Below are 23333 nucleotides of genomic sequence, written 5' to 3' on the forward strand. Positions count from 1 at the left end.
GTCCTGTAGAAATGGTAAACATTTAATCGCTGTGGATGACAAACAATGGGCTCTTGCTTAAACAACAAACAAAAAAAAAAACCCAAACAAAAAAATGAACTCAGTTTTCAAACAAACCACAGCCTTACTTAATGGTTCAGCAGACATCCATCTGGACCTGCAACACTCCAGTCATGTTTCTGTTGAATAAGAAGAATATTAGCAAATTAATCTTTCCTTGCTTTTAGTCTCCCTAAAATGTCAGAGCTGAGATGGGAGGAAGTATTGGAGGTACTGGGCTCCAACATTTCCACTTTTTGGAAAAGAAACCTACCTATTAAGATCTTCGTGCAGAAGAAACGGGCTGAAATGAAGCATTTTTGAGGCAGACTCTGCCCTCACCACTGACAGGAGTAGAAGGCGCTTCCTGCAAAGACGCACCCGAGGAGACGCAGCACAACGCCTGCCTGTGCTTGTTTCACCTGGTTCCAGTAACTCACATCAACGCAGTTACACAACATCCTGGAGCTGAAAAAAACTCCCACATTTTAAATCAGCTATTGCACTTTTTAATATACTTTATGTAACATCATTGGTCTATTGAATTTACAGACTAGACAGAATCTCTGCCTCAGTGAGCTTGCAATCTAAATATACACAGAAGAATAAGAAAAAACTGCAGTAACAAACAGTGATGAAATATGGGGCTATACATATTTTCACTTCCACAGGTTTTGCTGAGGGTTTAATTTGGGGTATCCTGTATGCAGATAGGAAAATAAGTGTATAAGCATCAACTGGAGCTAATATAACAAGGAATATCAATTTAATTTTGGTAGCATTTGTGCTGCTTAAGGGCACACAAACAAAAACATTAGGAGAGTGGAATGAAAGAATTAGTGAGGCAGGAGGTTTTATCAGACTAAAAGAAAATCAGGTAACAAAACTGGAAAATTAGGCAAGAACCAACTCATGCAGGACTATAGACACCTAAGTGTGAAACAGACATCAAGGCATAATCTAGCCTAATTCCTAATAATCACATTATACTGTCAACAAATATGGATCTGCCTTTTACATTCCCTGTTTAAAAAGACTGCACTGGTTCTTCAAAGAGCAGTCCACGAAACCTGGGAACTTATTAAGAAGAATTAGCCAAAAAGCGTCTTCCCCTCATCATTCTGATATTTTAGTATCAGAATGAAACTAAGTAAACTAGGAGGTGACTGGCTCAAAATGCAAGAGTTCTTTCTTCAACTTAGCATATTATCCAGCTCTGGCAATCCTTACTCCAAGATGTAGAGGATACTGAATTTTTTTGTGGTTACAGAAGTCACCTGGACAAATTAACAGAAGGAAAATCCATTCAAAGCTATGAAATACAAAAATCACCACTTCTGGCTGTTGCCAACCTCCAGCTGCTGGAGTCCGTGCAGCTGCTCCTGGGTGGTATCACTCCATGCTTTTCTTCTTCTTACACTGTTCCCTAAGGCATCTGCTCCTGGTCACTGTCAAAATTGGGACAGTGGTCTCGATGATCCAGAGTGCCAGCATGGCCATTTTCATGCTCTCATTGGGTAGGTGTGAGCCATTTGTAGTTTTCAGGGACTCTGTTCTCCTTCCTGTAAAATGGGCCTGGTAATTCTTTGGCAGGATACCCATAAGCTCCCAGAAAACGCTACTTTATCTTCACGTAGCACCGTTGGCCTCAGGATCTGAAATAGGTGCTGTGAATTTGAAGCAAAAAGCATCTCATGACAGTCTTCCTTGGCAAGCCAATGCAAGCTGGTAATGGAGCACTTATCCAGGGATGGACTTGTCATCTCAAATGTCTTCATTTCTTACTCGCAGAGTTTAATGCAGTCGCCTTCAAAGTGGTCACTCTGTTTGTACTTCTGGTAGTTTGCAAATATGCGACTACTTTTACACCTGGTGTTTTATATAGATGTTAATTATAATACACATTTATAACTGGGCTATTACTATGAGGTGCTTTAATTAAATCCGTTGGCAGTTTTCTTACATTCATCCATTGTGTTACCCAGTGTGCTTGTAAGATTGCACCTGGTGAACACCAGTAAGTGAGCAGTCGGGGGGTTCTGTTCAATTAGCAATCAGCCAGGGCTTTCTGGCTTCCCCACATTACATTTGAATTTAGAAAAATACTTACTGCATACTTGTCAAATCCAGAGTCATATCTCAAACCTAATGTCTAACTACAGTAAGCATCAGAGGACAATACTGGCAAAGAAACATTTCCTAAATTTTATGTAATCATTTGGAATTCAGGAAGGATCGATTAGTATTCAGGAGATGTGACTGCTCAATATTTATACCATAGAGACTTGGCAGAAGCAAATAATGGTACATAAAGCTGATGCTTGTCTTAATTAAATGCAGTATAATAGGTGTTAGGGATTTTTTTTCATAGTGAAGAGAGCAGTTTAGCAATGACCAGATATAACTCATTCTGAAGTTCAGAGTTTAAAACTAATCAATATGCATTTACAACAAGGGAGGTACTGAATATAATTTATTATTAGCTGACAGCTGACTAATAGATAAAACCAAGATTTATTTAAGCACGCTTTTCTACATACTAATTTCTAACAAAATATTTGCCCCCTTTGATTCTTGATTATTTTTGCTGTACTAACAGTATTTCAAAGAGACTTTTTGAAATGAGCATCTCATCTGAAGATAGGCTGGGAATGAAACCAGAGAACATAGAATGAGACATCTAGCTAGGACGGTACTTTCACTGTGACAAACTTATTAATAGTAACATTTCCTAATTGCTTGATTATGAATCCTTAATGGCATGTGAAATTTTAAAATGCTCCTTTAAAGTATACAATCTACACATGTGGTGATGGAACAGGTGTTGACTGGCAGACAATGCAAGGACGACAGGCACAATTCTAGCACACCTACAACCCAGGTTTGTCTCAAATGCCACTGCAAAAAGTTCCGAGAGGGAATATGAAGGTGGATAAAGAGATCTGGCATATTAAACATGAGAGTTAGAGTGAAGAAAGCAGACAAGTACTTGGTCTGGAAAGGCAGCAAGGGGGAAATGGAGGTGACACTGCAGGCAAGTCAGAGGCAGGAGATGACCTCGTGTCGTGGCACTGAATGACTGATGACAGGTAAGGAAAGAACAGCTACAAGACCTTGAAAGTGAACACAATTTATGTCTGATGTAGCAGGGATAAGGGAAGATGTGAAAAGATAGGGAAGCAATGGACGGGTATCTTGGCAGCACCATTTGCCAAGGGCAAAGGAAGAAATGCTGTGGTAATTGAGATGTAATATGATGAGGCAACATGGTATTTGTTAAAGTTTAATCTAGTAAACAATGGCTCCTGTGCACATCCCACGGAAACCAATGAGAACACGTTTGCAGGATTAGCTATGTAATATTAGTTGGGGATTAACTATATTAGAAATAGACAAATTTAAAGGTGAATATCACTGCCTTTTGGGTGACCTCATCTCTGGGTATAATGGAGGCTCTGTTTCTTGAAATCTGAAATCAAGACGACCGCTTCTCTAAATTATTGTGATACAACTCAATCAAAAGTTATAGACTTGATGTCCAGTTGCTGGATGGAGATGTATGGCTTGTATTGAACTGAAGGAGGTGACAATGATGATTAGTTCATTCAAGACAGGTCCTTTCCTGTCCCCAAATCAGTGAAAGTAAATTTAAACTTCTTGCCCGTGAAATTTATCATGTGTCCTAATTTCACAGCTCTTACAAACTTTTGTGCATTTGCCAAGTTCAAATTTGATAACTTCTACTGTGAGCGGTTGTCAGCAATCTTATATAGTCCCTCACTGCTGCAAATCCCACATTGCTGTGGGAACTAGGGATAAATCTCTCACTAGAGATGATGAGGGCCAGGAGAACAGTTACATAGCCAGTCTGTTCCTGGAACATTTAACTCAGTCTCAAGGAAAGCAGCCAGGCTACTCCACTCTGCCACTAGAAGAGCTATTCTACTTTTTTACTTTAATCCTTTGGGAAAGTAAAGCAAATGAATATGGACAAAACCTCATTTCAGAATCATCTCATGAGGGACGTTCTTCTTTCATGGAACCAGCATTGCCCAACAGAGAAATCAGCCCTTGTCTCTAATTCTGCTTCTGACTCCATTACTGACTATGGAGCTTTGAAGTCTCTTAAATGATATCTCAGCTACCCTATCTGGTAAACGAAAACAATTGTTATCTACCTTTGTAAACAGTGATGAAATCGAGAGTATTAAAGATACTATGTAAGGTACAACCAAATTGAAACAACACTATTTGAAATACCTACAGATAACATTACAAAGACCATTGTTAAAAGGAATCTGATTTAAAATATCTTGAATAGATTTTGAGAAACTTTTATCCTTTCCTTTGTAAATTACTCAACATGAAAGTAGCTCCTTGCTGTATCTTAGGGTCTAAAATTTGCAAAAAAAATTGAAAATTCATCTTTTGAGAGAAGTGAATTGTAACATTTTAGCACATGCAGGAATAAGTGGATTTTCTTTTGCCCTGTTCTTTTATTTCTCTGCTTTTTCTGATTTCTTTATAGAGAAACAAAAGCAAAGACATATTCCCTCCACTTTATCTGTAAAAATCAGCAGCAAAGCCAAACAATTAAAAATCAGTCCTTGAATTTCTTATAGATGCTTAATGATGATGTATGGATCCTGAGAGTGGTTTTTCAGTGACTTGACAGGTTTTAGTCCAGCTTCCTATGCAGGTTCCTCATGCTGTGCAGGCAGTGCAAAAGAAACTAGGACAGTGTCTGTTTTACAGGTATCTATCTTAATGACATCTCAAATCAATTATTTTTGTGAAAAAAACACATAATATAAAAGGAATAAAATACAAATGCTGAGGTTTCAAGGTATAGTTAAGAATTAAACCAGTGTTTTTAATAAATAAATCTTTAGTCATTCATCTCAGCCCTGGCTGTAGGAGTCATGAATGATAAACTTCTTGCAGAAATTCCAGAGATATCCTTCTCTTTTATGGCTGATTGAGTTTTTTGAATAAACTACACTAAATTATAGAGGAAATTTAATAATCGCTGTTAATTTGCCTGATTTTATTTCATAAAATGCGAAGAATGTTGCCAATTCATCTGTTGATGAATCCATAACTGTTGAGTACAATGGCATTATTTGAGACATGAATTTGATCCAATCTGATCATAACTGGTTTATGTTGTCTGCTTGTCTGACGGCTGCAAGCCACGGAAAAAAAGATTAACCGTCTTCAGAGCAAGTACTTTTTCTTTTCATGTTGGGTTTTTTTTCCAAAATGCATATTTTAGAAGGTTTTGAAATAACAATAGGATTAGATGCTTGACAGAAAATTAGGTCATATATTTGTTAGATACAAATCTCGCAAGTAATTAGAAACATGGGTATCAAACAATATTTGTATTCTGTACGGCTGCCTTTGTGTGGAGACAGTGGGGATTTCAGAATAACCCAATCAGTGCTCTGCACTTTCTCCCTCTCTAATATGTTTATAGAATGCTAGTTAGTATGGCTTTTAAACAGCTCTTGTAAGGAGAAAAATTACCTACACATAGCCCACATTTACATGTGTCTCTACTTTTTGAATACTTCAACAATTTCTGTCCCATTTTTAATATACATTCTAGACGTTTAAGGTGCAAGTTTGAATGTATTATCTGTGTAACAGAGAAGTATGGAATTATATAGAATTTTTTTTAGCTGTTATTAGCAGAAGTGTTTAACATCAGTGGCTGCTTTTGTTAGCCAAGTTTCCCAGCATAACATGGGAATAAATGGCTATATAATTAAGGTATAGATGAATGAATTAATACCTTTAATCTTGGAGCCAGTAAGACCACCCTATAGTTTTAATTTGAACTGAATGAGGAACATACTAAAGGAATATAATGGCTAAATTCACTTTTCAGGTGTAACAGACAACTTATTAAGTACTTTTTATACCAGAATGTGTAGACTAAAAACTGTTCCTTGTGTATTTCTAGTTAAAAACACACACTGCAGAGGCTCTTACCTGGAAATTTATATATGGGTGACTGTTGGCCATTTATTGGACACTCACTGTAGACTATGCCAAGTTCCCCTCTTTCTCTTATCCTTTTGCAGCTTGTGCAAGATTGGACACTGGAAGAGAAACAAAAGCAATGTTTGTCTCTGAGGGATTTAAAATAGAGAGGTGAAATACTGTAAAGATACAATTAAAAGGAGTAGCAGGAGAATTAAACAGGAGGCCAGGGAAAGAGAAAGGATCTGCAAGGATGGCAGAAGAGGATATCTGTGGAGAGCAGGAGCCAGGAGGGGTTGATGAAAATGAGGGACAGCAGTGATGCGGATAAGAGGAATAGAGAGAGACCAGAGGGCTCGAGATAGGAAAGGAGTCAAGAAAACAGGGGGAAAAGGCCAGGAAGGAAAGAGAAACCATGGAACTGTGATCAAAGCCAAGCCAGAGGGGGAGAGAGAGGAAATAGAAGCAAACAGGAAAGAAACAATGAAGGAATATTCAGAAACAAACTTTATGGCCCAGCCTTGAACACAGCTGTGATCATGAATTGGGAGGCAGAAGGGGGCTGTGCAGAAACACTCTTTCCCAAGCTCGTGGCTTGGAATGTGTCCCAATGGCTTCTGTTGGCAGGAAAAGGGAGGGAGGTGAGAACTGCAATTCCTTAGGCTCTGGCAAAGCTGCTGCTGAGACTGGATGAAGCTCTCAGAGCAGGGGTTCCCTATATTGCTCTGCTCCTGTGTGGAGCCATCGAGCATGGCGCAAACTGAAAGAGTAAGCCCCAGAACAGCCCATGTGGCTTGCAAAAGTTTAATCTGCACATGGCCATTTCCCTAAGGATCTTTTAAGACTTCTTCTTTATATGATTATTCAAATATTAATATAAGGAAAATCCTACATTTAACAGCATCTCCAGTACTGGGAGGGTTTGATGTGTATTATAAACATACTGCACGACACCTCTGCTTGTCAGGTGAAGGAAAGTCTTGTCTCAAGAAACAGAAGAGAAAGATTTCAACATCAGAACGGGGAATGACACTACAACAGCATCTTTCCTCTCTCCCAACACAAAAATTTGTAATAGAAATCAGTGAGCTGCTCAGGACAAGACAGATGATGCCATCCCATCTTTCACTGGGGGAAATCCCACAGCATAAGCAGAATAAATGATACAGACTGTTCTTCAAGCCCAGTCTGAGGCAGGAAGGACAAGTGGTAGCTTGAGAAAGTCCTTTCCTCTTGCCTAAGTCCATCTCTTCTCGCTCTGAAGAGGTGCTGGAAAACAGCATTGCACACTGAAAATGTTCTTTCAGGAACACTCCTAAGAGGTTATTGTGGGTGCAGTGTCATCTAAATTGCACACTGTGCTCCAGCTGGCCAGCTCTTACCTGTGCTTCTTCTTTCCTTTCTGTTTTGAGACAGGAAAAAAAGACCCTCACAATTAATTAAAACTATAGATAAAACTACTAGAGATGAGCCAGGGAGTAAAGAGGGAACAAAGAATTAAGAACATTCCTGCTAAAAATTCACTAGGCATACTGTAAAATTCAGAGATCATTGTGTCCCTCAAAAACACAGCAGAAAGAGGCACACACTTAAAGGAGCTTTCAATTACTTACGTGCCTTTGGCTCCCTTTCAGGATGCTGTGGAACTGGAAACAGCTACGGTAAATGTATTTTCTCTGCATTTGCCTTTCTTGACAAAACAGCTCCAATATTTTGATCTCAAGAATAATCAGCTCTTTTGTGTTTCCTTTTCAACTAACTGCAGACTTTTGCAAGTTAAAAATTAATGACAACTTCTCTTCCTCTTTTCACAAAAAACCTTCTGTGCTCTTTTCTGTGGGAAAAAAAAAATTAAAAAATCTTTTTCCTACAACCTTTAAGTGCTAGTCTAAATGGCATTCAAACCACTGTCTCTCTCTCCTTCTGCAGTAACACACAAAACGAGTTCCACCACAAAACAACCTGGCTCGTGGAAACCATTATTTTCAAGATGAAACATTGTGTTGTGTCCTTTACCACTATTACGGGCAGTCAGTCTGTTAGAACATATTGGGCGATTATAGGCTAGTCCTTTCAGAGAAAGCCATGGGTTTCAAGTTAGCAGTAACCATCTATCAATTCTTGAGATTATGCCATGATTTACTGTCACAGCATCATGTATTCTCTGATTTTCTGCCTCCTGTGAAATATTGTGCTTTCCTTTTCTATTGATGTATCAACTATAATAGTTACAAGCAGCTACAGAAAAATCAATAGCAAACTTTCATTACTGTGCACATAAAGAGTACCATGCCACGAGAGCACCTAGCTGTTAAATAGTCACCAGCAGTAAGGTGCACTATAAATGTCTGTTATTTTGGTCTAAATGAAGAATGTCTGAATTTGAAACATCAAATATCTAGGATTTTTGACACCACTGGATTCTATGTCAAGTTTTTCCAGTGTGAGATATTTTTTTTTCCAGGTGTCAGGCTTGATTTGTCTTTTCTGCGCTGGGGTCTGTGTATTTTTTTAAAACCTGAAGCTGACACAGAAAATTAATATCAAACTAGAGTATTGCTGGGCTGTGCTCAACTGTAAGCTCATTTGGTTTGGTGGGACAGAAGTGAGTTGCTTTTCAATACAGAGTTTGGAAAAATAGAGTAACTTTTGGTTTGAATATATTTATTTGTCTCTGGGAACACATTAACTTCCAATTAGTGAATGTAAATGAAGAATGGCAAGAACAGTAAACATGTATTGTATTGAGTATATTGCCTTGGACGTGTCCAGGGCATTTGGCTTTTAGGCCATTTCTCCAGCAGATGGGTAAGTGTCCCTGCAGGGCGGGTGGGCAGTTCTGCTGCAGGAGTTAGTAGGTACTTTGGCATTTTGAGACCACGGTGACCTACAGCTATAAATGTACTGTTTGTTGTCTAATACCTTAGATTTGAAAGCCTGTGCATTTCCATGAAACTAAAGGACAAGGATGCACACGTGTACTTACGTGAATTGTGTCCTGCCAAATGCCTATCCCACTGTCTGCTGCGGCCGCAGGGGTACAGGAAGGCACTGTTTCTTGGCCTGGACATAACTTTCAGGAAAATTAACCTTTAAAGAAATCCAAATTGCTTTTAAAATTTTCATATTACTAACTCATATAACTTTTACTATAAAATGAAAACCAGAGCATGCATTTAATTCCAAATGGCAATTCACAGTCCTGTCTGTAAAAAAATCCCTACAGGTGGGGAAACACCCCTGCTTTGAAGAGTACGGTGCCATCTGACTAGAACTGGCCTTAATCCAACGAGTGTTGATTTAGGTGGAGGTGGATCTAGAATTAAAAATCCTTCCAGATCCTAAGCAATAAAGGCAAAATCCACGGTCTAATTCAATAAAGTATCAAGGGACTTGGCAGAGCATCACCAGGATCCTGAGGGCATGTATGGCACTGGTGGGGGGAGCCCGGCCAGGACAGGAAAAGGGCAAACCCCAGTTTGCAGGAGGCTGAGCTCCCTCATGTTCCCAAGTCCCTCTGCAGACTATCACAGCAGACACCATGCAGTGCCAGAGGCACGCTCACTTCCTTCATCTGGCATGTACCATTAGGGGACCAAAAAGTACCTCTGCCCTTGTGCAGGGAGCAGGAATTTTTTGGCACCAAGTTAGGGGCAGCTCCAGCCAGAGACTAATGGGGATCTGGAGCTCCTTAATTTGTGCTCCCCACCTTAAACCTGTGACTATGTTGTCCATGAAAACTTCTTATCCATATCTGACCAAACATTTGAGTCTGAGCAGCAAGCACAGGCTGAGTTAACCTTCACTTATTTCTGCTGTTCCTTACTAAGCAACAGGAATAGTAAAATGTGCTGAGGCACCACCTTGTCTGAGAGCCTCCAGTCCTTTCTGACTAGGGCTTCTTGTCAAGAAATCAGAGAGAGCTGAGAAATAAAACTCTCTTCTAAGAGTCTCATACTTGAAATGTAGGTGTAAAGAGTATTTCCTCTATTCCACACTTCTCTACCCTGTCTGTTTAACTGATGAGCAACTACAGTGCCAGAGGAACTTTAAGGTGAACTTTTCTCTTTTTTAATTTTTATGTTTAAAAGCGTAAGCAATGCAGATAAAGAACACATCAGTCTTTGGGAAAAGAGCCCAAAGGCTGATATGCACCTGGGTAGCTCTCGAGTGTCAGCACTGACACTTGCAGAGTCTCACTGCAGTTGCAGACATCCCCAATTGGGCTTCTGTCACCCCCGTTTGCTGGACCACTTCCACAACTAAGCACACACACACATCACAGTAAAAAAAGGAATGTGCTACTTCCACTCAGATCACTAGCAGTGTCAGAAACAATATGCTTTGAAATTCCACAGTAGAAAATTACTTACCTGCGTTGCGTTTGCTGTCAATGCAAACTAGACTCAGAACACAGGAGAAAGAAGTGGGGTTCTTTTCCACCCAGCAGAAGGCAGGGTGGCCTGGGCCAGCTGGGGAGCCAGTGGGGACAGTGTGAGAACCCTGTCTCAGGGCCACCAGCTCTGCTGTCGCTCAGTGAAGAGCCCCCGTACACAGTGTGCTGCATTTAAGGAAACACACAGGCTGTCACAGCGTGACGTGGCAATGAGCTGAGGACTGACAGACACACGGGTATGATGGCACCACACTCATCAGCGCTTTTCACCTAAGCCACAAAATTTTTTGTCAACACTAATTTGATAAGGAATTGAAACAGCATCTTAGAGACAACGGCTTCAATGTACTGGCAATGGTCTCGTGAGCTGTTTGCAGTTGTGTTTACATAGTGAGTAATTTTAAATACCCAAAGCAGAGTCTGACTCTTCTAAATAATAACAGTAAAATTCAAATGTGTGCCTAATAGGAGTTGCATGTTACTTTCTACTGTAGTTCTACAGCAGTGCTTTCAGCACCAAGCAATGAAATGAGCGTATATTGCTTTATATTATTTCAGCACAAGTATATCAGAAAATAGTTCTTTTACTCATTTCCACTTCCCATATCTTGCACAGGTGGAGGTGATTATCTTTTTCATGTTCTTTCTAAACTAGAATCAGCTTCCACTGATATAACAATTCAGTGAAAAAAAAACTGTTAGTGCAAACATTGGCACATAAAGTTAGTAACATCATGTCTTTAAAAGTCTCAGAAAAAGAGGAAAAATAGGGTTTTTTAAATCAATGTATCTGAAAAAAGATGATTGGTTGGTTGTCTTACACTAAGCCTTGTCTCAAAATAGTGCAAAGGACTTAAAACTCGAAATTCTTTGTTAATTATGTTGACAGAAAGTCATAGCAGAGTCTTATACCTCTTAGATCAGCATATCCCTGAAACACTTTTGCTTAACTACATTTCCTTCTTATAAAGAGAACATATTGTAATAATTTTTGCTCCTATGGGACTCTGGATCTAAACAAAAGGATAAAGCCAAACAAAATTCATCAAAGAATAAAAAAGTGGTATGAAGTTTTTCTCTTATCTGGAAACCATTATAATGATATAATTGGCTGGTCTAATATTTTTAAACAAGTTCAAAAAAGTTTGAAATATAATAATTAAATGCAAATATAGTCCTGATCCCAAAGACCAGAAGAATGCCTTTAAGCTAGTATTTATAACAAGAGCTATTCGACTGAGCTGTCTTGTAAATTTTATCATACCTGAGGCAGTTTTTCCTCAGTCGATTAGCTGGAAAGCTGAATATATCCTGAGGCAAACCAGACATCTAGTACAGGCTAAATTCAACTACTGGAGCTTAAATTTGGCTTAATATATCCCCACTTGGATCTGCCTGTTTAATTCTCTTTCATATGATAACGTTGGTTTATTCATAGTCTGGACTTGCCACCTGAACAAACTGTACCTCATATCTTATTCTAATGGAAAAAGAAAACTTTGCAAAAACCACAAAAGTTCCTGACTGAAAATCAAATGCAAATTTGGGATTAAAAACTGTTTTGTAAAGTGACTACAAGATTAGTAAAGAGAGATTTTTCCCCTAAGGAGTACTGCTTTTTATGATCATGCATTTTTTATACTCTGCAGAGACAGATGGGCTTTATAAAAGGATACAGCCTGCTACTCAAAAGGGTTTCGGTGGCAGCTGCACTTCTGTGTTTTAACCTCAGTAGAAATTTATATTAGATATTTTTCCAGAAAATATTTATATTTCTTCTTTTAGGACTATATCACCCCTTGGTGTAGTTCCAGCGGCAGCAGCAGAAATACCTCTGAGATTAATCTGGTCTATTATTCCTATTTTAAACAGTACTTGAGTAGTAGGAGAGGGATAAAAAGGGAAAAGATAGATAATGTGTAAGCTTCTCAAGAGTGCAATAAATCCAGTCATTCAGAAAAGTTGCAAATTTCTAAGCAAAAGCAGAGCAAATGTTTTCTAGATAAAAGCAAATCTTTCTAAAATTTTCATTCCTTTTTTCCTAAACATTCATCTTCTTCTCAGCTAAATAATAGATTGTTTCTTGTTCCTCTCTACATTATACTGTACTATTATTGCAAGTTGCATATAATACCCTTTCTGCCTCAGTTCATAACTTCAAGGATTTTGTATGATGTCCCCATCACCATTCCCAGGAACTTCATAAATATTTATGACATCTTAAACTATTCACACCCTACAAATTGTAGACATTGACAGTGAGTTCCTTTAAAACTCCAACAATCCTGTATTGTTTGTGTGCTATTGAAAATTATAATGATGTTTCAGAAATTATCTGGAGAAACCATTTGGTTCCACAAATTTACTATTAATTATATTTTAACTCTTATCAGAAGAGCTTCTGCTTTTATCAAATATGACAGTTTTTTCTGGTAATTGTAAGTGTGATATAAACTAGTGCTACGGTTGTAGATTTGTCGGCATTTAAACTTATATATACATAAGCCTTGTGATAGCATGATAATTAACATACTAGTTTTCTTATTCATGCTTATTCCAACTGAATATTCAGAAGACAAACATTTCTAGCCCAGACATATAATATGAACCTGAGACCAGGAGAGGGGTTAGGAAAGAATACGAGTCAAAGCTCTCATTTTTCTCAGTTTATCTGTGAGACCTTCACTAAATCACTTCTGTCCCAGTGTATCAACACATGCTGGCGTACAGAGATGACCATGGTTCCACAGGATAGTGGTTATACAATTTTTCCCTGGAAAAGAGACTTACATTGAGACATTTTTTCTAGGATTGATCTGTCATTTACCTCAAGTGGTCAGATATACAAACAAGCCTGGAAACAGGAACCAGAAACCCACGTCAGCCCAAGCAGGTTCCCTCATCACCAGCTTACAAACGCAGGCTATGAATTCGGGCTTAAATCACCTAGGGTTATTATTTTTTGGTGCAGCAGCAGAGCTTCAACACAGACTGGAGCACACCTCCACAGAGAACAACCTGTAGATAGCAACAGCTAAGACCACCCTCCAATGTGGTGGGAGACTCCAGTTGTCCGGGGAATTTCCTTGGTGACACAACAGAGAAACAGCGCTGATGAAATTCCTGTTGCTTTGTCACATCTTTAAAGAAAACAGCAGCTACTCTCTTATGTGGAATCTAATCCTATCAGTGAACACTAAGGATGGATTAAAATACCTTGGAATAAGCCTTCAGGCAAGAGACAGGCTGCCCTCAGTCCCAGATGAGCAAGAGACAAGCAACACATCGCACTGCTCACGCCAAACTGGACCAAGTCTGGGACGTCAGCAGGGGCATAACTCCAGGCATGGAGGAAGCTTTAGAAAGTGAAAAAAAGTGAGGTGGTAGTGGAGTTTATGCATGGCTGAGATGAAGCGTCAGCAGTGGAATCACTGCTTGGGACTTGGTGCCTGTGGTCTGTCCCAGCATCTTCTGGGCTGGGTCACAGTTGCATCCACTAGCTATCCCAACCAGCTGTCCACACTCCCGGCTGTGTGGCTGTACACGGCCATGCTTTTCCATCATGAGTCACAGTGAGAAACACTGGACTTTGTATTTGAGGGTGTAGCTGGCTGTGGACTTTGGGCCACAACTTGTGAGCAGCTCTTCCTCCAAAAGAGGCCTGACAGGATCTTGTTTTATTGCGTTTTAATGACCACCATATCTCGTATGCCTCATTTGAAAGCAATAAGGATGTTGGTTCCTGGGGTACCAGGACGAGAAGTGGGTGGAGATTTTGTTTGTTTGTTTAACTTTCGAGTCAGTAAATTCAGCTTGAGCTGTTGAAAGTCAAGCTGTTTTACAAAGCTCCCGAGTGATGACTCAGTAATTACACCAGTCATAAAGATTAAAGGGATCAAATTAGGCTTTGCCCTTTGTCTTTACTAGGAAACAACAGAAATTTAGTAACAATTTCACAGTCATGAAGGCAGAGGAATCCAGCTTATTTTAGTTCCCTATGTCTCCCTTTCCATTGCAGAGCTAACAGTAGCAAAAGCAATTATAACATTTTTAACAACAGTCAATAAGCTTAATAGACATCAGGAGCTGATATTGTCAGTAAGAATCTATCATTTTACAGTCTTTTTTGAATAGAATATTTTAAATAACAGTAGAAAGAAATCTACCCACTATAAAACAACACCAAAAACTGTTTTAGTTGAGCATGAGTTGTTCTGAAACAAACCAAAGGTCTATCAAGATTGAATACCAAGGGGACAAAATAGGATTCAAACTAAGAATTACATCTTGTTCTCTCATCAGCATCTTATTCTCACCTTAAAAAGATATATCATTTTGCCCAATACTTAGACGCGAATGAAATACATTGCTATAATAAGATTTTCAAAACAATGTGCCCATTATCTGATGTTATGTTCAACTGAAAATGAAAATTACTTTATGACCCTAATAAACAGTCAGAGATCGATCGTTGCACTGTTATAAATAGCTTAACCACTGCCAAAAAAGAATGTTTCTAAAGACAGGAAAAGTTTTCTACGCATTCAGTTTAGACTGGGGAGTCTTAAGAAAACAGAAGTGGTTTCTCTTGTTATAATGTAAAGGTTTTTCAAGGTTTGGAAAGTGCTAAATAGAGTGCCTTACCACTGATTAACAAACACATCTATCAAAAATTGTTTCCCGTGACTTCTAAGTAAATAATATTCAGCACAACCCTGCTGTAATAAAATTGAGAGGAATTTTGCAGTAAGGAGATTATCTTTACCATAAATCTTCCTTCATTATCGCATTTTGTCTGTCAAGAAGGCTTAGCTATAGAATGGCATACATCTGCCTTGGTGACAGATGTGCTATATGGAACCGCTGTTGTTGCCATTAGTTTCAATGGAAGAGAATTGTGGGTAATTTTCAGAGATTGGCACTTTATCAACTATTACTGCTCTTGCCCTCGAAAAATTTTTTATCACATGTCAAAAATCTACCTGTGTTGTAAGTCCTGTGACCTCCAGGGTTTGTAGGGCTAGCAGAAAGTGGTAAAAAAAAAAAATAGGAAAAAAATGTGTTTGAAGATAAGAAGGTTTGATAATGTCACCTCCATCCTGGGTAATCCCCCTTCTTTGAACTGCTCTGGGGGAAAAATCTTTATCACAATTAACATATCCCATCTTCAAGGTCAAATGATAATTGGCTTCACACCAAAGCCCCTGATGGGAACCCCAATTTTGGGCTGAGGAAGCACGTTGTACCTTTCCCCGATAAACAGGGTGTTTCCAAGCAAAGGCAAAGCTGGTTATTAGGCCAAGCAGGCTGGCTGGAAAGAGCAGACAAACCTCCCAAAGGGAGAGCCTGAAGGCCATCCTGGCCAAAATGCCATCACTAGAGGTTGGAAGACGTCGTATTTTGCCTACACATTTGAAAGTCGTTCCAAAGAGCTGCTAAGCTTTGGGGCCAGTTGGGTTTCAATACAGTCCTTAAATGATGGGGCTCATCAGCCCTTTCAGGGCGCGGAGCCTCGACCCTGGGCTGGTATTGAGTCCTGTTGCCTGCAGTATCTGTAAGACTGTTTGAGCCTTGTGAAAGCAAGAAATTTTTCCTCATGGAGAAGCCTAAACACTACCTTATTTTGTCTTTGCAGTACCAGGTGCAAAATACAGAAAGGCAGCCAAGCTGTCTGCGCATGCACCTCTTCATCGCTTCGTGTAGAAAGAGTATCTGATAAAAGACACGAGCAGTAAAATGTAACAGGCTTTCTTTGGGCAATAGCTATGCTGCTCCTAAGGAGTTGCTATTTTTCAAATTTAAATCTCTCATTCCCTTTCATTTTTCTTTTCAAAATTCCCAGACCAAAGGAAGCTCTCTACAGATTAGCAGACCACCAAATCTTCAGTATTTCATGTTTGGAATATGAGAGGGAGAAAATCTCTCTGAAACCTAAATATTTTCCCCCTCTAAAGACCAGACCCATTTTTGGGGAAAATATGCAAAAGTGTTCTCCTCAGGCTGAATGTTGTGTGCAAAGCTTAATGCACAGCTTTATAGCAGATATAGAAAATAATCAAAATGTGGGGATTTCTGGGAATACCGGCAGATCTTTACTGTGACTACAGAGCAGATCCTGACACACTATAATACTGTTTTTGTCTTAATCGTCAAAAGTAAGCTATAGAGAACAAAAATTCTTTGTTTGACAGAAAAGCAATTGCTATTTCTTGTAAAACATATAATATATTCCAGAAGACCTAAGGGTTTACTTTCCAATAAGGATAGAAAAAGATATGCGCCCCACTGTGAGCTCACAGTAAGGCTGTTTCATGTAAAAAGTTGGTAATTAGTCCCTGAGTGAATAAAGTAGAAGAGATAAGAGACTGATACTTACTGTAGCAACACAAAACACTTTTTCTAGCTGCTAGGATTTAAAGGGTGTGTGGGCGGGAGGAGGGGGCCCTATTCCTACTCACTTAATTTACAAGTGTCTAAACCTCGGAAAATGATTTCTTGCATTAAGCTTAAACATGTGTACTTCAAATTGTTACTAACTGATGTGAAGATTGATAAGAGACATTTCAATTCTGAAAAGCAGACAGGAATGAGGAAATACATGAAAGTGTAAGAGTGTTGCACTGTACACGTCAGTAGTAGATTTCACACCAACTGTACACCACTGCCTTCAGCAGACTTACACCAGCATTGCCTGATGTGTCACCAAGTTAACTCCTCCGCATTCAAAGGATCTTTACCAAAAAGGAAATAGTTTGAAAACTAAATCACGTACCTTTATCCAGAGTTATAAATACCAAGAACAAAAACAAACCAAAGCATAGGAAAACTATCTGCTTAAAACCCAAAGTTATTATTTAATAACATTTGCATCACTATCAGCTAAATACTAAGTACCAGAAGTGAAAACTATAGCATTTCTTGTTCTACCTGCAAAACTCAGAGCTACTGGAAATAACTTAATATTAACATGTTTTCCTTTTTTGTTATTCATCTTTATTTAGAGCTAGAGTTTGTGATTCTCTCTCAAAAACAACTACCTAATTTATATTTCAACTATGTGTTTGGCAAACCTCTTTTTTAACAGTGTACAAAATACCATACAAGACGTGACAACCGAGCTTTACACAGGGCTCTCAGCACAAATCATTTGACTTTCAGTTCAGTTTGTTTCATTTGCTTTACTGCAGCACTTAATGTACACGAGACACCAAAAGTCATATCCAAAAATGTTGGTTGCTTCATGAAGACTCACTCCGAAATACGTAACTGGCCATCAGGTTGCCTCTACATCCCCACTATGATGACTGCAGCCCTAGAGAGATCTACAGCTGAATTGTGTAGTGATGCCCTAAACTGTAACCATTTGGACTACAAGTACCTGATTCAGTATAGAAACAGCCAGGAAAATTCTACCTGTTTTCACTGGTTAACTAATAACATCTTGTTTACAAGCACTGAGCCTCACCACAAATGTCAAGAATTTGCATAGAGAAAATACACTAAAAGTATTTCTGCAGGCTGGATGTGGTGTAGAAGCCCCAGAACTACTTTTTGTTTACTGTTAGTGTTAACTGGAGTTGTTTTTATATCTGACTTCAGTGTTTATGTTGCCACATAGGAGTATTTAAAGAACTGTCCACTGAAATGAGAAAAAAAACCCCACAACACAGACCACCTTCCCTCGTAGTTCTGCAACTTCCCTACAATTCAGCCAGGTCACACAGCTGATGGATGTATAGGAACACCTACACAATGCACAGGTACACCTGCTGCCAGAAGCCACCCATCCTGTATATGGGGGTAATATCGGTAAAATATTATGCCTCCTTTGGAGTACGAGATCAATACAGCTGAAGACAGAATGCATCTCTATAAAACATATGCTGAATTCACCACTTTTGCAGGAAAATACAGAAAAGTTGCAATTCTCAGATTTTGTTTCTTCTTGATCTTTGTAAAAATTGATTTTGTGATGCTGTCAATAAATATATATTACATGCAGTAACATTTAGATGGAGAGTAAAAATGAGAATGAACCTGGTTTTCCAAGAAGTCAGCACAATTTAATCTCACAGTATGATTCAAAACAGATAAAGAGCAACAGAAAGATGCCCTTTGAATTTAAAGGGGGTTGAATCAGCTAACAGTTTCTAAAACTTCCTGACATTTAAAGTTTTTTTTAACAGGGAAAAAAAGTTTGAAGTGCTGATTCTGAAATCACTATACATTTTATCTTGCTGTTTAACACAGTTTCATTTCCAGCATGGTCCCTGTTTTCCGTGGGAATTTCTTATGTTCTGACAATTCATTCTTGATTGTATTTTGCATCTGAAAACAACCTATTTAGAACAAATGTGATAGATTATAGTGTTCCTTTCTTAACTTTTTAAAAATATGCTTAGAACACCCAAATTTTTAAACCAGGTTACACTCTCTACAAAACACCTTGGGAGTTTTATGTAGCTATGTAAAATAATAAACAGCTACATTTTGTGTAAGAAAGTGTCCAGTGTAATACATGAAAACATAATTATCCAAAGATCTCCAGAGACACTGGCAAAAAGACTTTGGATAAATGAGTTTGAATAGCTAAGGGATCTTTAAAGCACAGCAGCTTTGAAGTTTCCAGTTCTCCTCACTCTGGTTGATGCAAAGTTCAGACGATTCTTGTTGGGCAGCCGTCATAATTTAAGCGTTGCTAGCAAATTCCTAAAGCCAGCTAGCAGAATTTGGATGGAGGTCATGTCCCCAGTTCCCAAACAAACAGCACAAATCTGGGAGCCGCTTGCTTCATTTCCACAGTGAAAGGAGGAGAGGAAAGAGGCAAGGCAGTAATGACCACAGCAGGAAACACTCTCACCCCAGCTCATGCAGGAGCGAGGCTGCAGTGCCGCGGGCAGCCAGCACGCTCCAAAAGGCTCCTGCCCAAAGCCTGTGGCTCAGGCCCTGGCTGCGTGCGCTGCCTTAGGCTGCCACTGGGACCCTTGGCATCCCTCCTACCCTCTTCTCCTGAAGAAAATGTTTGCCTCCTCCAACCATTTCTCTCATGTTACAGCACACGGTTGTGTGCAGGAACTAACATTTGCTCTATTTAAAGTACTTCTAGGAAGAGGTGTACTGAGACCCAATTTACACAGCCTCCCAGGCTGCTGATGGATTGGGGGACCAACGTGTGTTCCTGTTTTGCAAAGGAAAACACTCATTTCCCCTCCAATCAAAGGCTAGCATTTACAATGAACCAAAATGTGCCAAATTCCGCCAAATTCCCAACCTCCTGTGCTCCAAGAACATCCACAGAAGAGTAGATTTGTCTTTACTGAAATTGAATTAGTAGCACAGTTATGCTCAGTATAACCATGCTTTAGCATTACGAGAAACTGTTACACAACTCTACTGACGGTATAAACGATCAAACACCAACCAAAACAAGTTGTCCCAGCAAGAGCACTTTGATCACTCTTTCTGCATTATAGCAGCACTCTAATTTGCAAGCTTCAGAATAACTTCTGCATTCTCCAGACATGCCAAAAGACGATGCCATCAGAGTAATTTTTACACAGGGAAGCAAATAATGAGGAGTTAATACACTGGCATTTACCTCTGACCAGCATTTTCAGAGCTCGAACTTGCTGTATAGGAACAGAAGATAATCAAACAGAGGCAGAGTGAACAAACTGTACCTGCCTTACTGATGTAAATGCCCGTGTTGTCCAATACCAAAAAAAAAAAAAAAAAAAAAAAATGGGGGTATTTATGATTTTGTAATTGGAAAGCCATTAAACATTATCACCACAAATAAACAGATATTATGGTCTGTATTTTACCATGTTTAATAGGACGTGGAATATGCACAAAGAGAGGTTTCAGTGATCACTAAAGAAAGGCCTTAGCCAGAAGACTGAAACATTATGGCTTCATCATCGTCCTAACAACCTCGCTTTTTCATGTGCCTTTTTCACTCGCTGTATTTTCATTCTTCCAGTGGAAAGGCTGAAAATTAAACAGCTACAGCCTCTGGGGACATCTGTGTGCTGACAATCTCCTTCTCACAGCTGAAAGGAAAAGCCCAAAAAAAAAAAAAAAAAAAAATCAGTGTTGGATTTCAGAAACCATATTCAGGTTAAAGGGCACCATTCTTATCTGGTATTCCACCCAAAGGACAATGATTTCATTTTATAAAGATCATTAGTCAGTGAAATATATATTTTAGAGAGTTTCTAGTAGGGAAGATTATTTTGGCAGTCACTGGAGTGTACCAGATGGTTCATTAACATAGGCTAGACAAGTCAAAGGCTTTCAGAATCATTTAGAAAATGTCAAACAGAAACAAGAACCCTGTCACTTTATATTAGAATTAACTACATCATACCCTGGACACAGATTTCACCTTGGGTCAGAAAAATTAATACAGAATTATATGAATTGTGTAACATACTAGGTTAAAGATAGGGCTTCCTCTTGGGACTCATTTGCTAGCAATATATTATGGTCCTCTACTTTAGGAATCCTCAACCTTTCTTTTTGTAAGCTATGAAAAGAGCTGACCTTGCTCAGACTCCATTGGTGTCTAATTGATTTGAGGTATATGCAGAATTTCAACAAGACACTCCGCTAAAGCTCTTTTGTGATCATTTTCCCAGGAAAGTTGGCAAAAGGGTTCACTGAATATTCAGCAGCTTGTAAAGTATGCTTTTGTCAGGAGGAAAAAAAAATACATGCATTTAGTGAAACACTGCCTCCGTAAACAGTAATTAAAATGCAACTGAATTGTTGTTATTTTTTCTTTTTTTTTATTATCATTCAGATGTCAAAAATCTTGAGAACTTCCAGCTCGTGGAAGGTGTTCAGGAGCAAGTGAATGCTGCTCTGCTGGACTACACAATGTGTAATTACCCACAGCAAACAGACAAATTTGGGCAGCTTCTCCTGCGACTACCAGAAATCCGGGCCATCAGTATGCAGGCCGAAGAATACCTCTACTACAAACACCTGAACGGGGATGTGCCATGTAATAACCTTCTCATTGAAATGCTGCATGCAAAGAGAGCATAAATTATACCCATTACAGCTTCTGCTTTCAAGGAAAAAAAAAAAAAATATTCTGAACTGCTCCAAGCAACGCTAATTAAAACGTGGTTTTAAGACTTTACAAAATGGTATAATAATCAAATACTAATAGTAAATAAGTGATGTATCAGGGTATTTGTATTGCAAACTGTGAATCATATGCTACACATCCCCAAAGGAATCTATATAAGACTTTATACTGGAGTGAAGTCAACTTACCAAGTGGATACTATCACCGATGTTGGCGTGGAAAAGGACAGAATGATTCTTGTATATTTAACTCTGCTGATTGCCAATACGAAGAAATTTAGGAGGACAAAAAAAACACTGATCTGTATTATTGAGCTGAGATGGTGGGGAATTTGAGTGCACTGAATTCCTTCACTGTATAGCAGGACTTCTAAAACAGTTACAATAGATGCCAAACTGCATCTATAGCATATTCTGCCATCCTTCCAAGGACCCAACACTTACTTCTTCTGTGATAAATGATGTGGCATCCATTCAATGGGCTGTGAGAGAGAGCTGGCCTAGGCCACGCACTGTGTAGTGTCGCCACCAAAACCTGGGAGGCTGCCGTTGCCTGTAGGTCTCTCGGGCCTGCAAACCGCTCCTACGAAGAGTCTGTTATCCAGTTAGCTTGGCATCCTTACTGTGTTCTGAGGTTTGTTTTGTCACGTGTTCATGTTGCTCTGTCAGGCAGTATCCCTCTTCTACTACTGTTAGTGGATAGCTATTAAATAGCTAAGATAAATATTCCAAAACAAATTAGCCAATTCAGCTATATACTTAACTAGTGCAGTGGCTAAAATATGGCTCTGCTATATATTCATGGCCATTTCCAAATAAAGGAAATGGAGATATTTTAGCCATCACAAACAAGAGCTTCTTTAACACACACAAAAAACCATATTTTCTACAGCACCAAATACTGATGTTATAAAACTAAAATTAAAAAAAAAAAAAAAAAAAAAGCATTTAGTAAAGAAAGAAAAAAAAAAAACCAAATACTGATGTTATAAAACTAAAATTAAAAAAAAAAAAAAAAAAAAAGGCATTTAGTGATGCAAGAAGAGAGAAATAAATTTTATGACCTGATGATGCCATGGACCTTATTAAGAAACTATCTTTAAAGCTGCCAGTAATTAAGAAACTAAATTTCAACTCAAACATCCACTATCTAATGTAATTTTTTCTTTTTAAAAAGTTAAGTAATACATGTCTTTTACGCAAAGAAAGAAGAGTGATACTGCTGTGTCTATGTAGACCAAAGTCTGCTGCAGAACAAATATTAGAGAAGAACAAACAATTCTCTCTCTGTCCAAATGAGGATATCAGTATTAACATGTAGTGCCACAGTTATAAGTCTTGCCTTATTTCATTATCCTTAAAGGTAACTGTGCAGGTGTGGATCAACATATGTTTAAAATAAAGTATTAATCTCTAACATTAACGAAAACATAGTGTTTACATTCTTTAGGTCCTGTGGGGAAAAAACTGTGATAAAATTGCAGAGCAGTGATTTCCTTATTATTTCTTTTAAATTGGTAATTATTTTACCAGTACTTAATTACTGTATGTCGTGAGACACTAAAATCAATAGGGGTATTTCATTTTGACTTTAATTTTTGAGATTATCGGCTGCACAATCACTTGTAGAAACTGTATAAAATCCTAATCCTTTAATTTTTTTCATGAAGATTGCTGGCTTTTGAATAGTTTATTTATATTGTATATGATAGTTTCCACTGTAGACAATTATGATGCTAATTTATTGTTCTTTGGTTTCATCTTTACATAAGATATAGCCAGAATGAAGAAGCCAAATATATGTGTTTACTGT

At 38.6% G+C, this 23333-nt stretch overlaps 1 protein-coding gene across 4 annotated transcripts in view; it reads left to right on the top strand.

The window, feature by feature from the left end:
- Window positions 1–22464, top strand: part of NR5A2 (nuclear receptor subfamily 5 group A member 2) — a 94744-nt gene extending 72280 nt beyond the window's left edge. For all 4 annotated transcript variants that reach the window (XM_014943593.1, XM_014943596.1, XM_014943595.1 and 1 more), the window contains one exon: window positions 21228–22464. In XM_014943593.1, the coding sequence (XP_014799079.1) occupies window positions 21228–21475 (248 nt within the window). In that variant the 3' untranslated portion in view covers window positions 21476–22464. The remainder of the gene's footprint in view (window positions 1–21227) is intronic.
- The last annotated feature ends 869 nt before the right edge of the window (window positions 22465–23333 follow it).

This window comes from Calidris pugnax, unplaced genomic scaffold (genome assembly GCF_001431845.1).
Source record: "Calidris pugnax isolate Ruff unplaced genomic scaffold, ASM143184v1 scaffold63, whole genome shotgun sequence".
Classification (NCBI taxonomy): domain Eukaryota; kingdom Metazoa; phylum Chordata; class Aves; order Charadriiformes; family Scolopacidae; genus Calidris; species Calidris pugnax.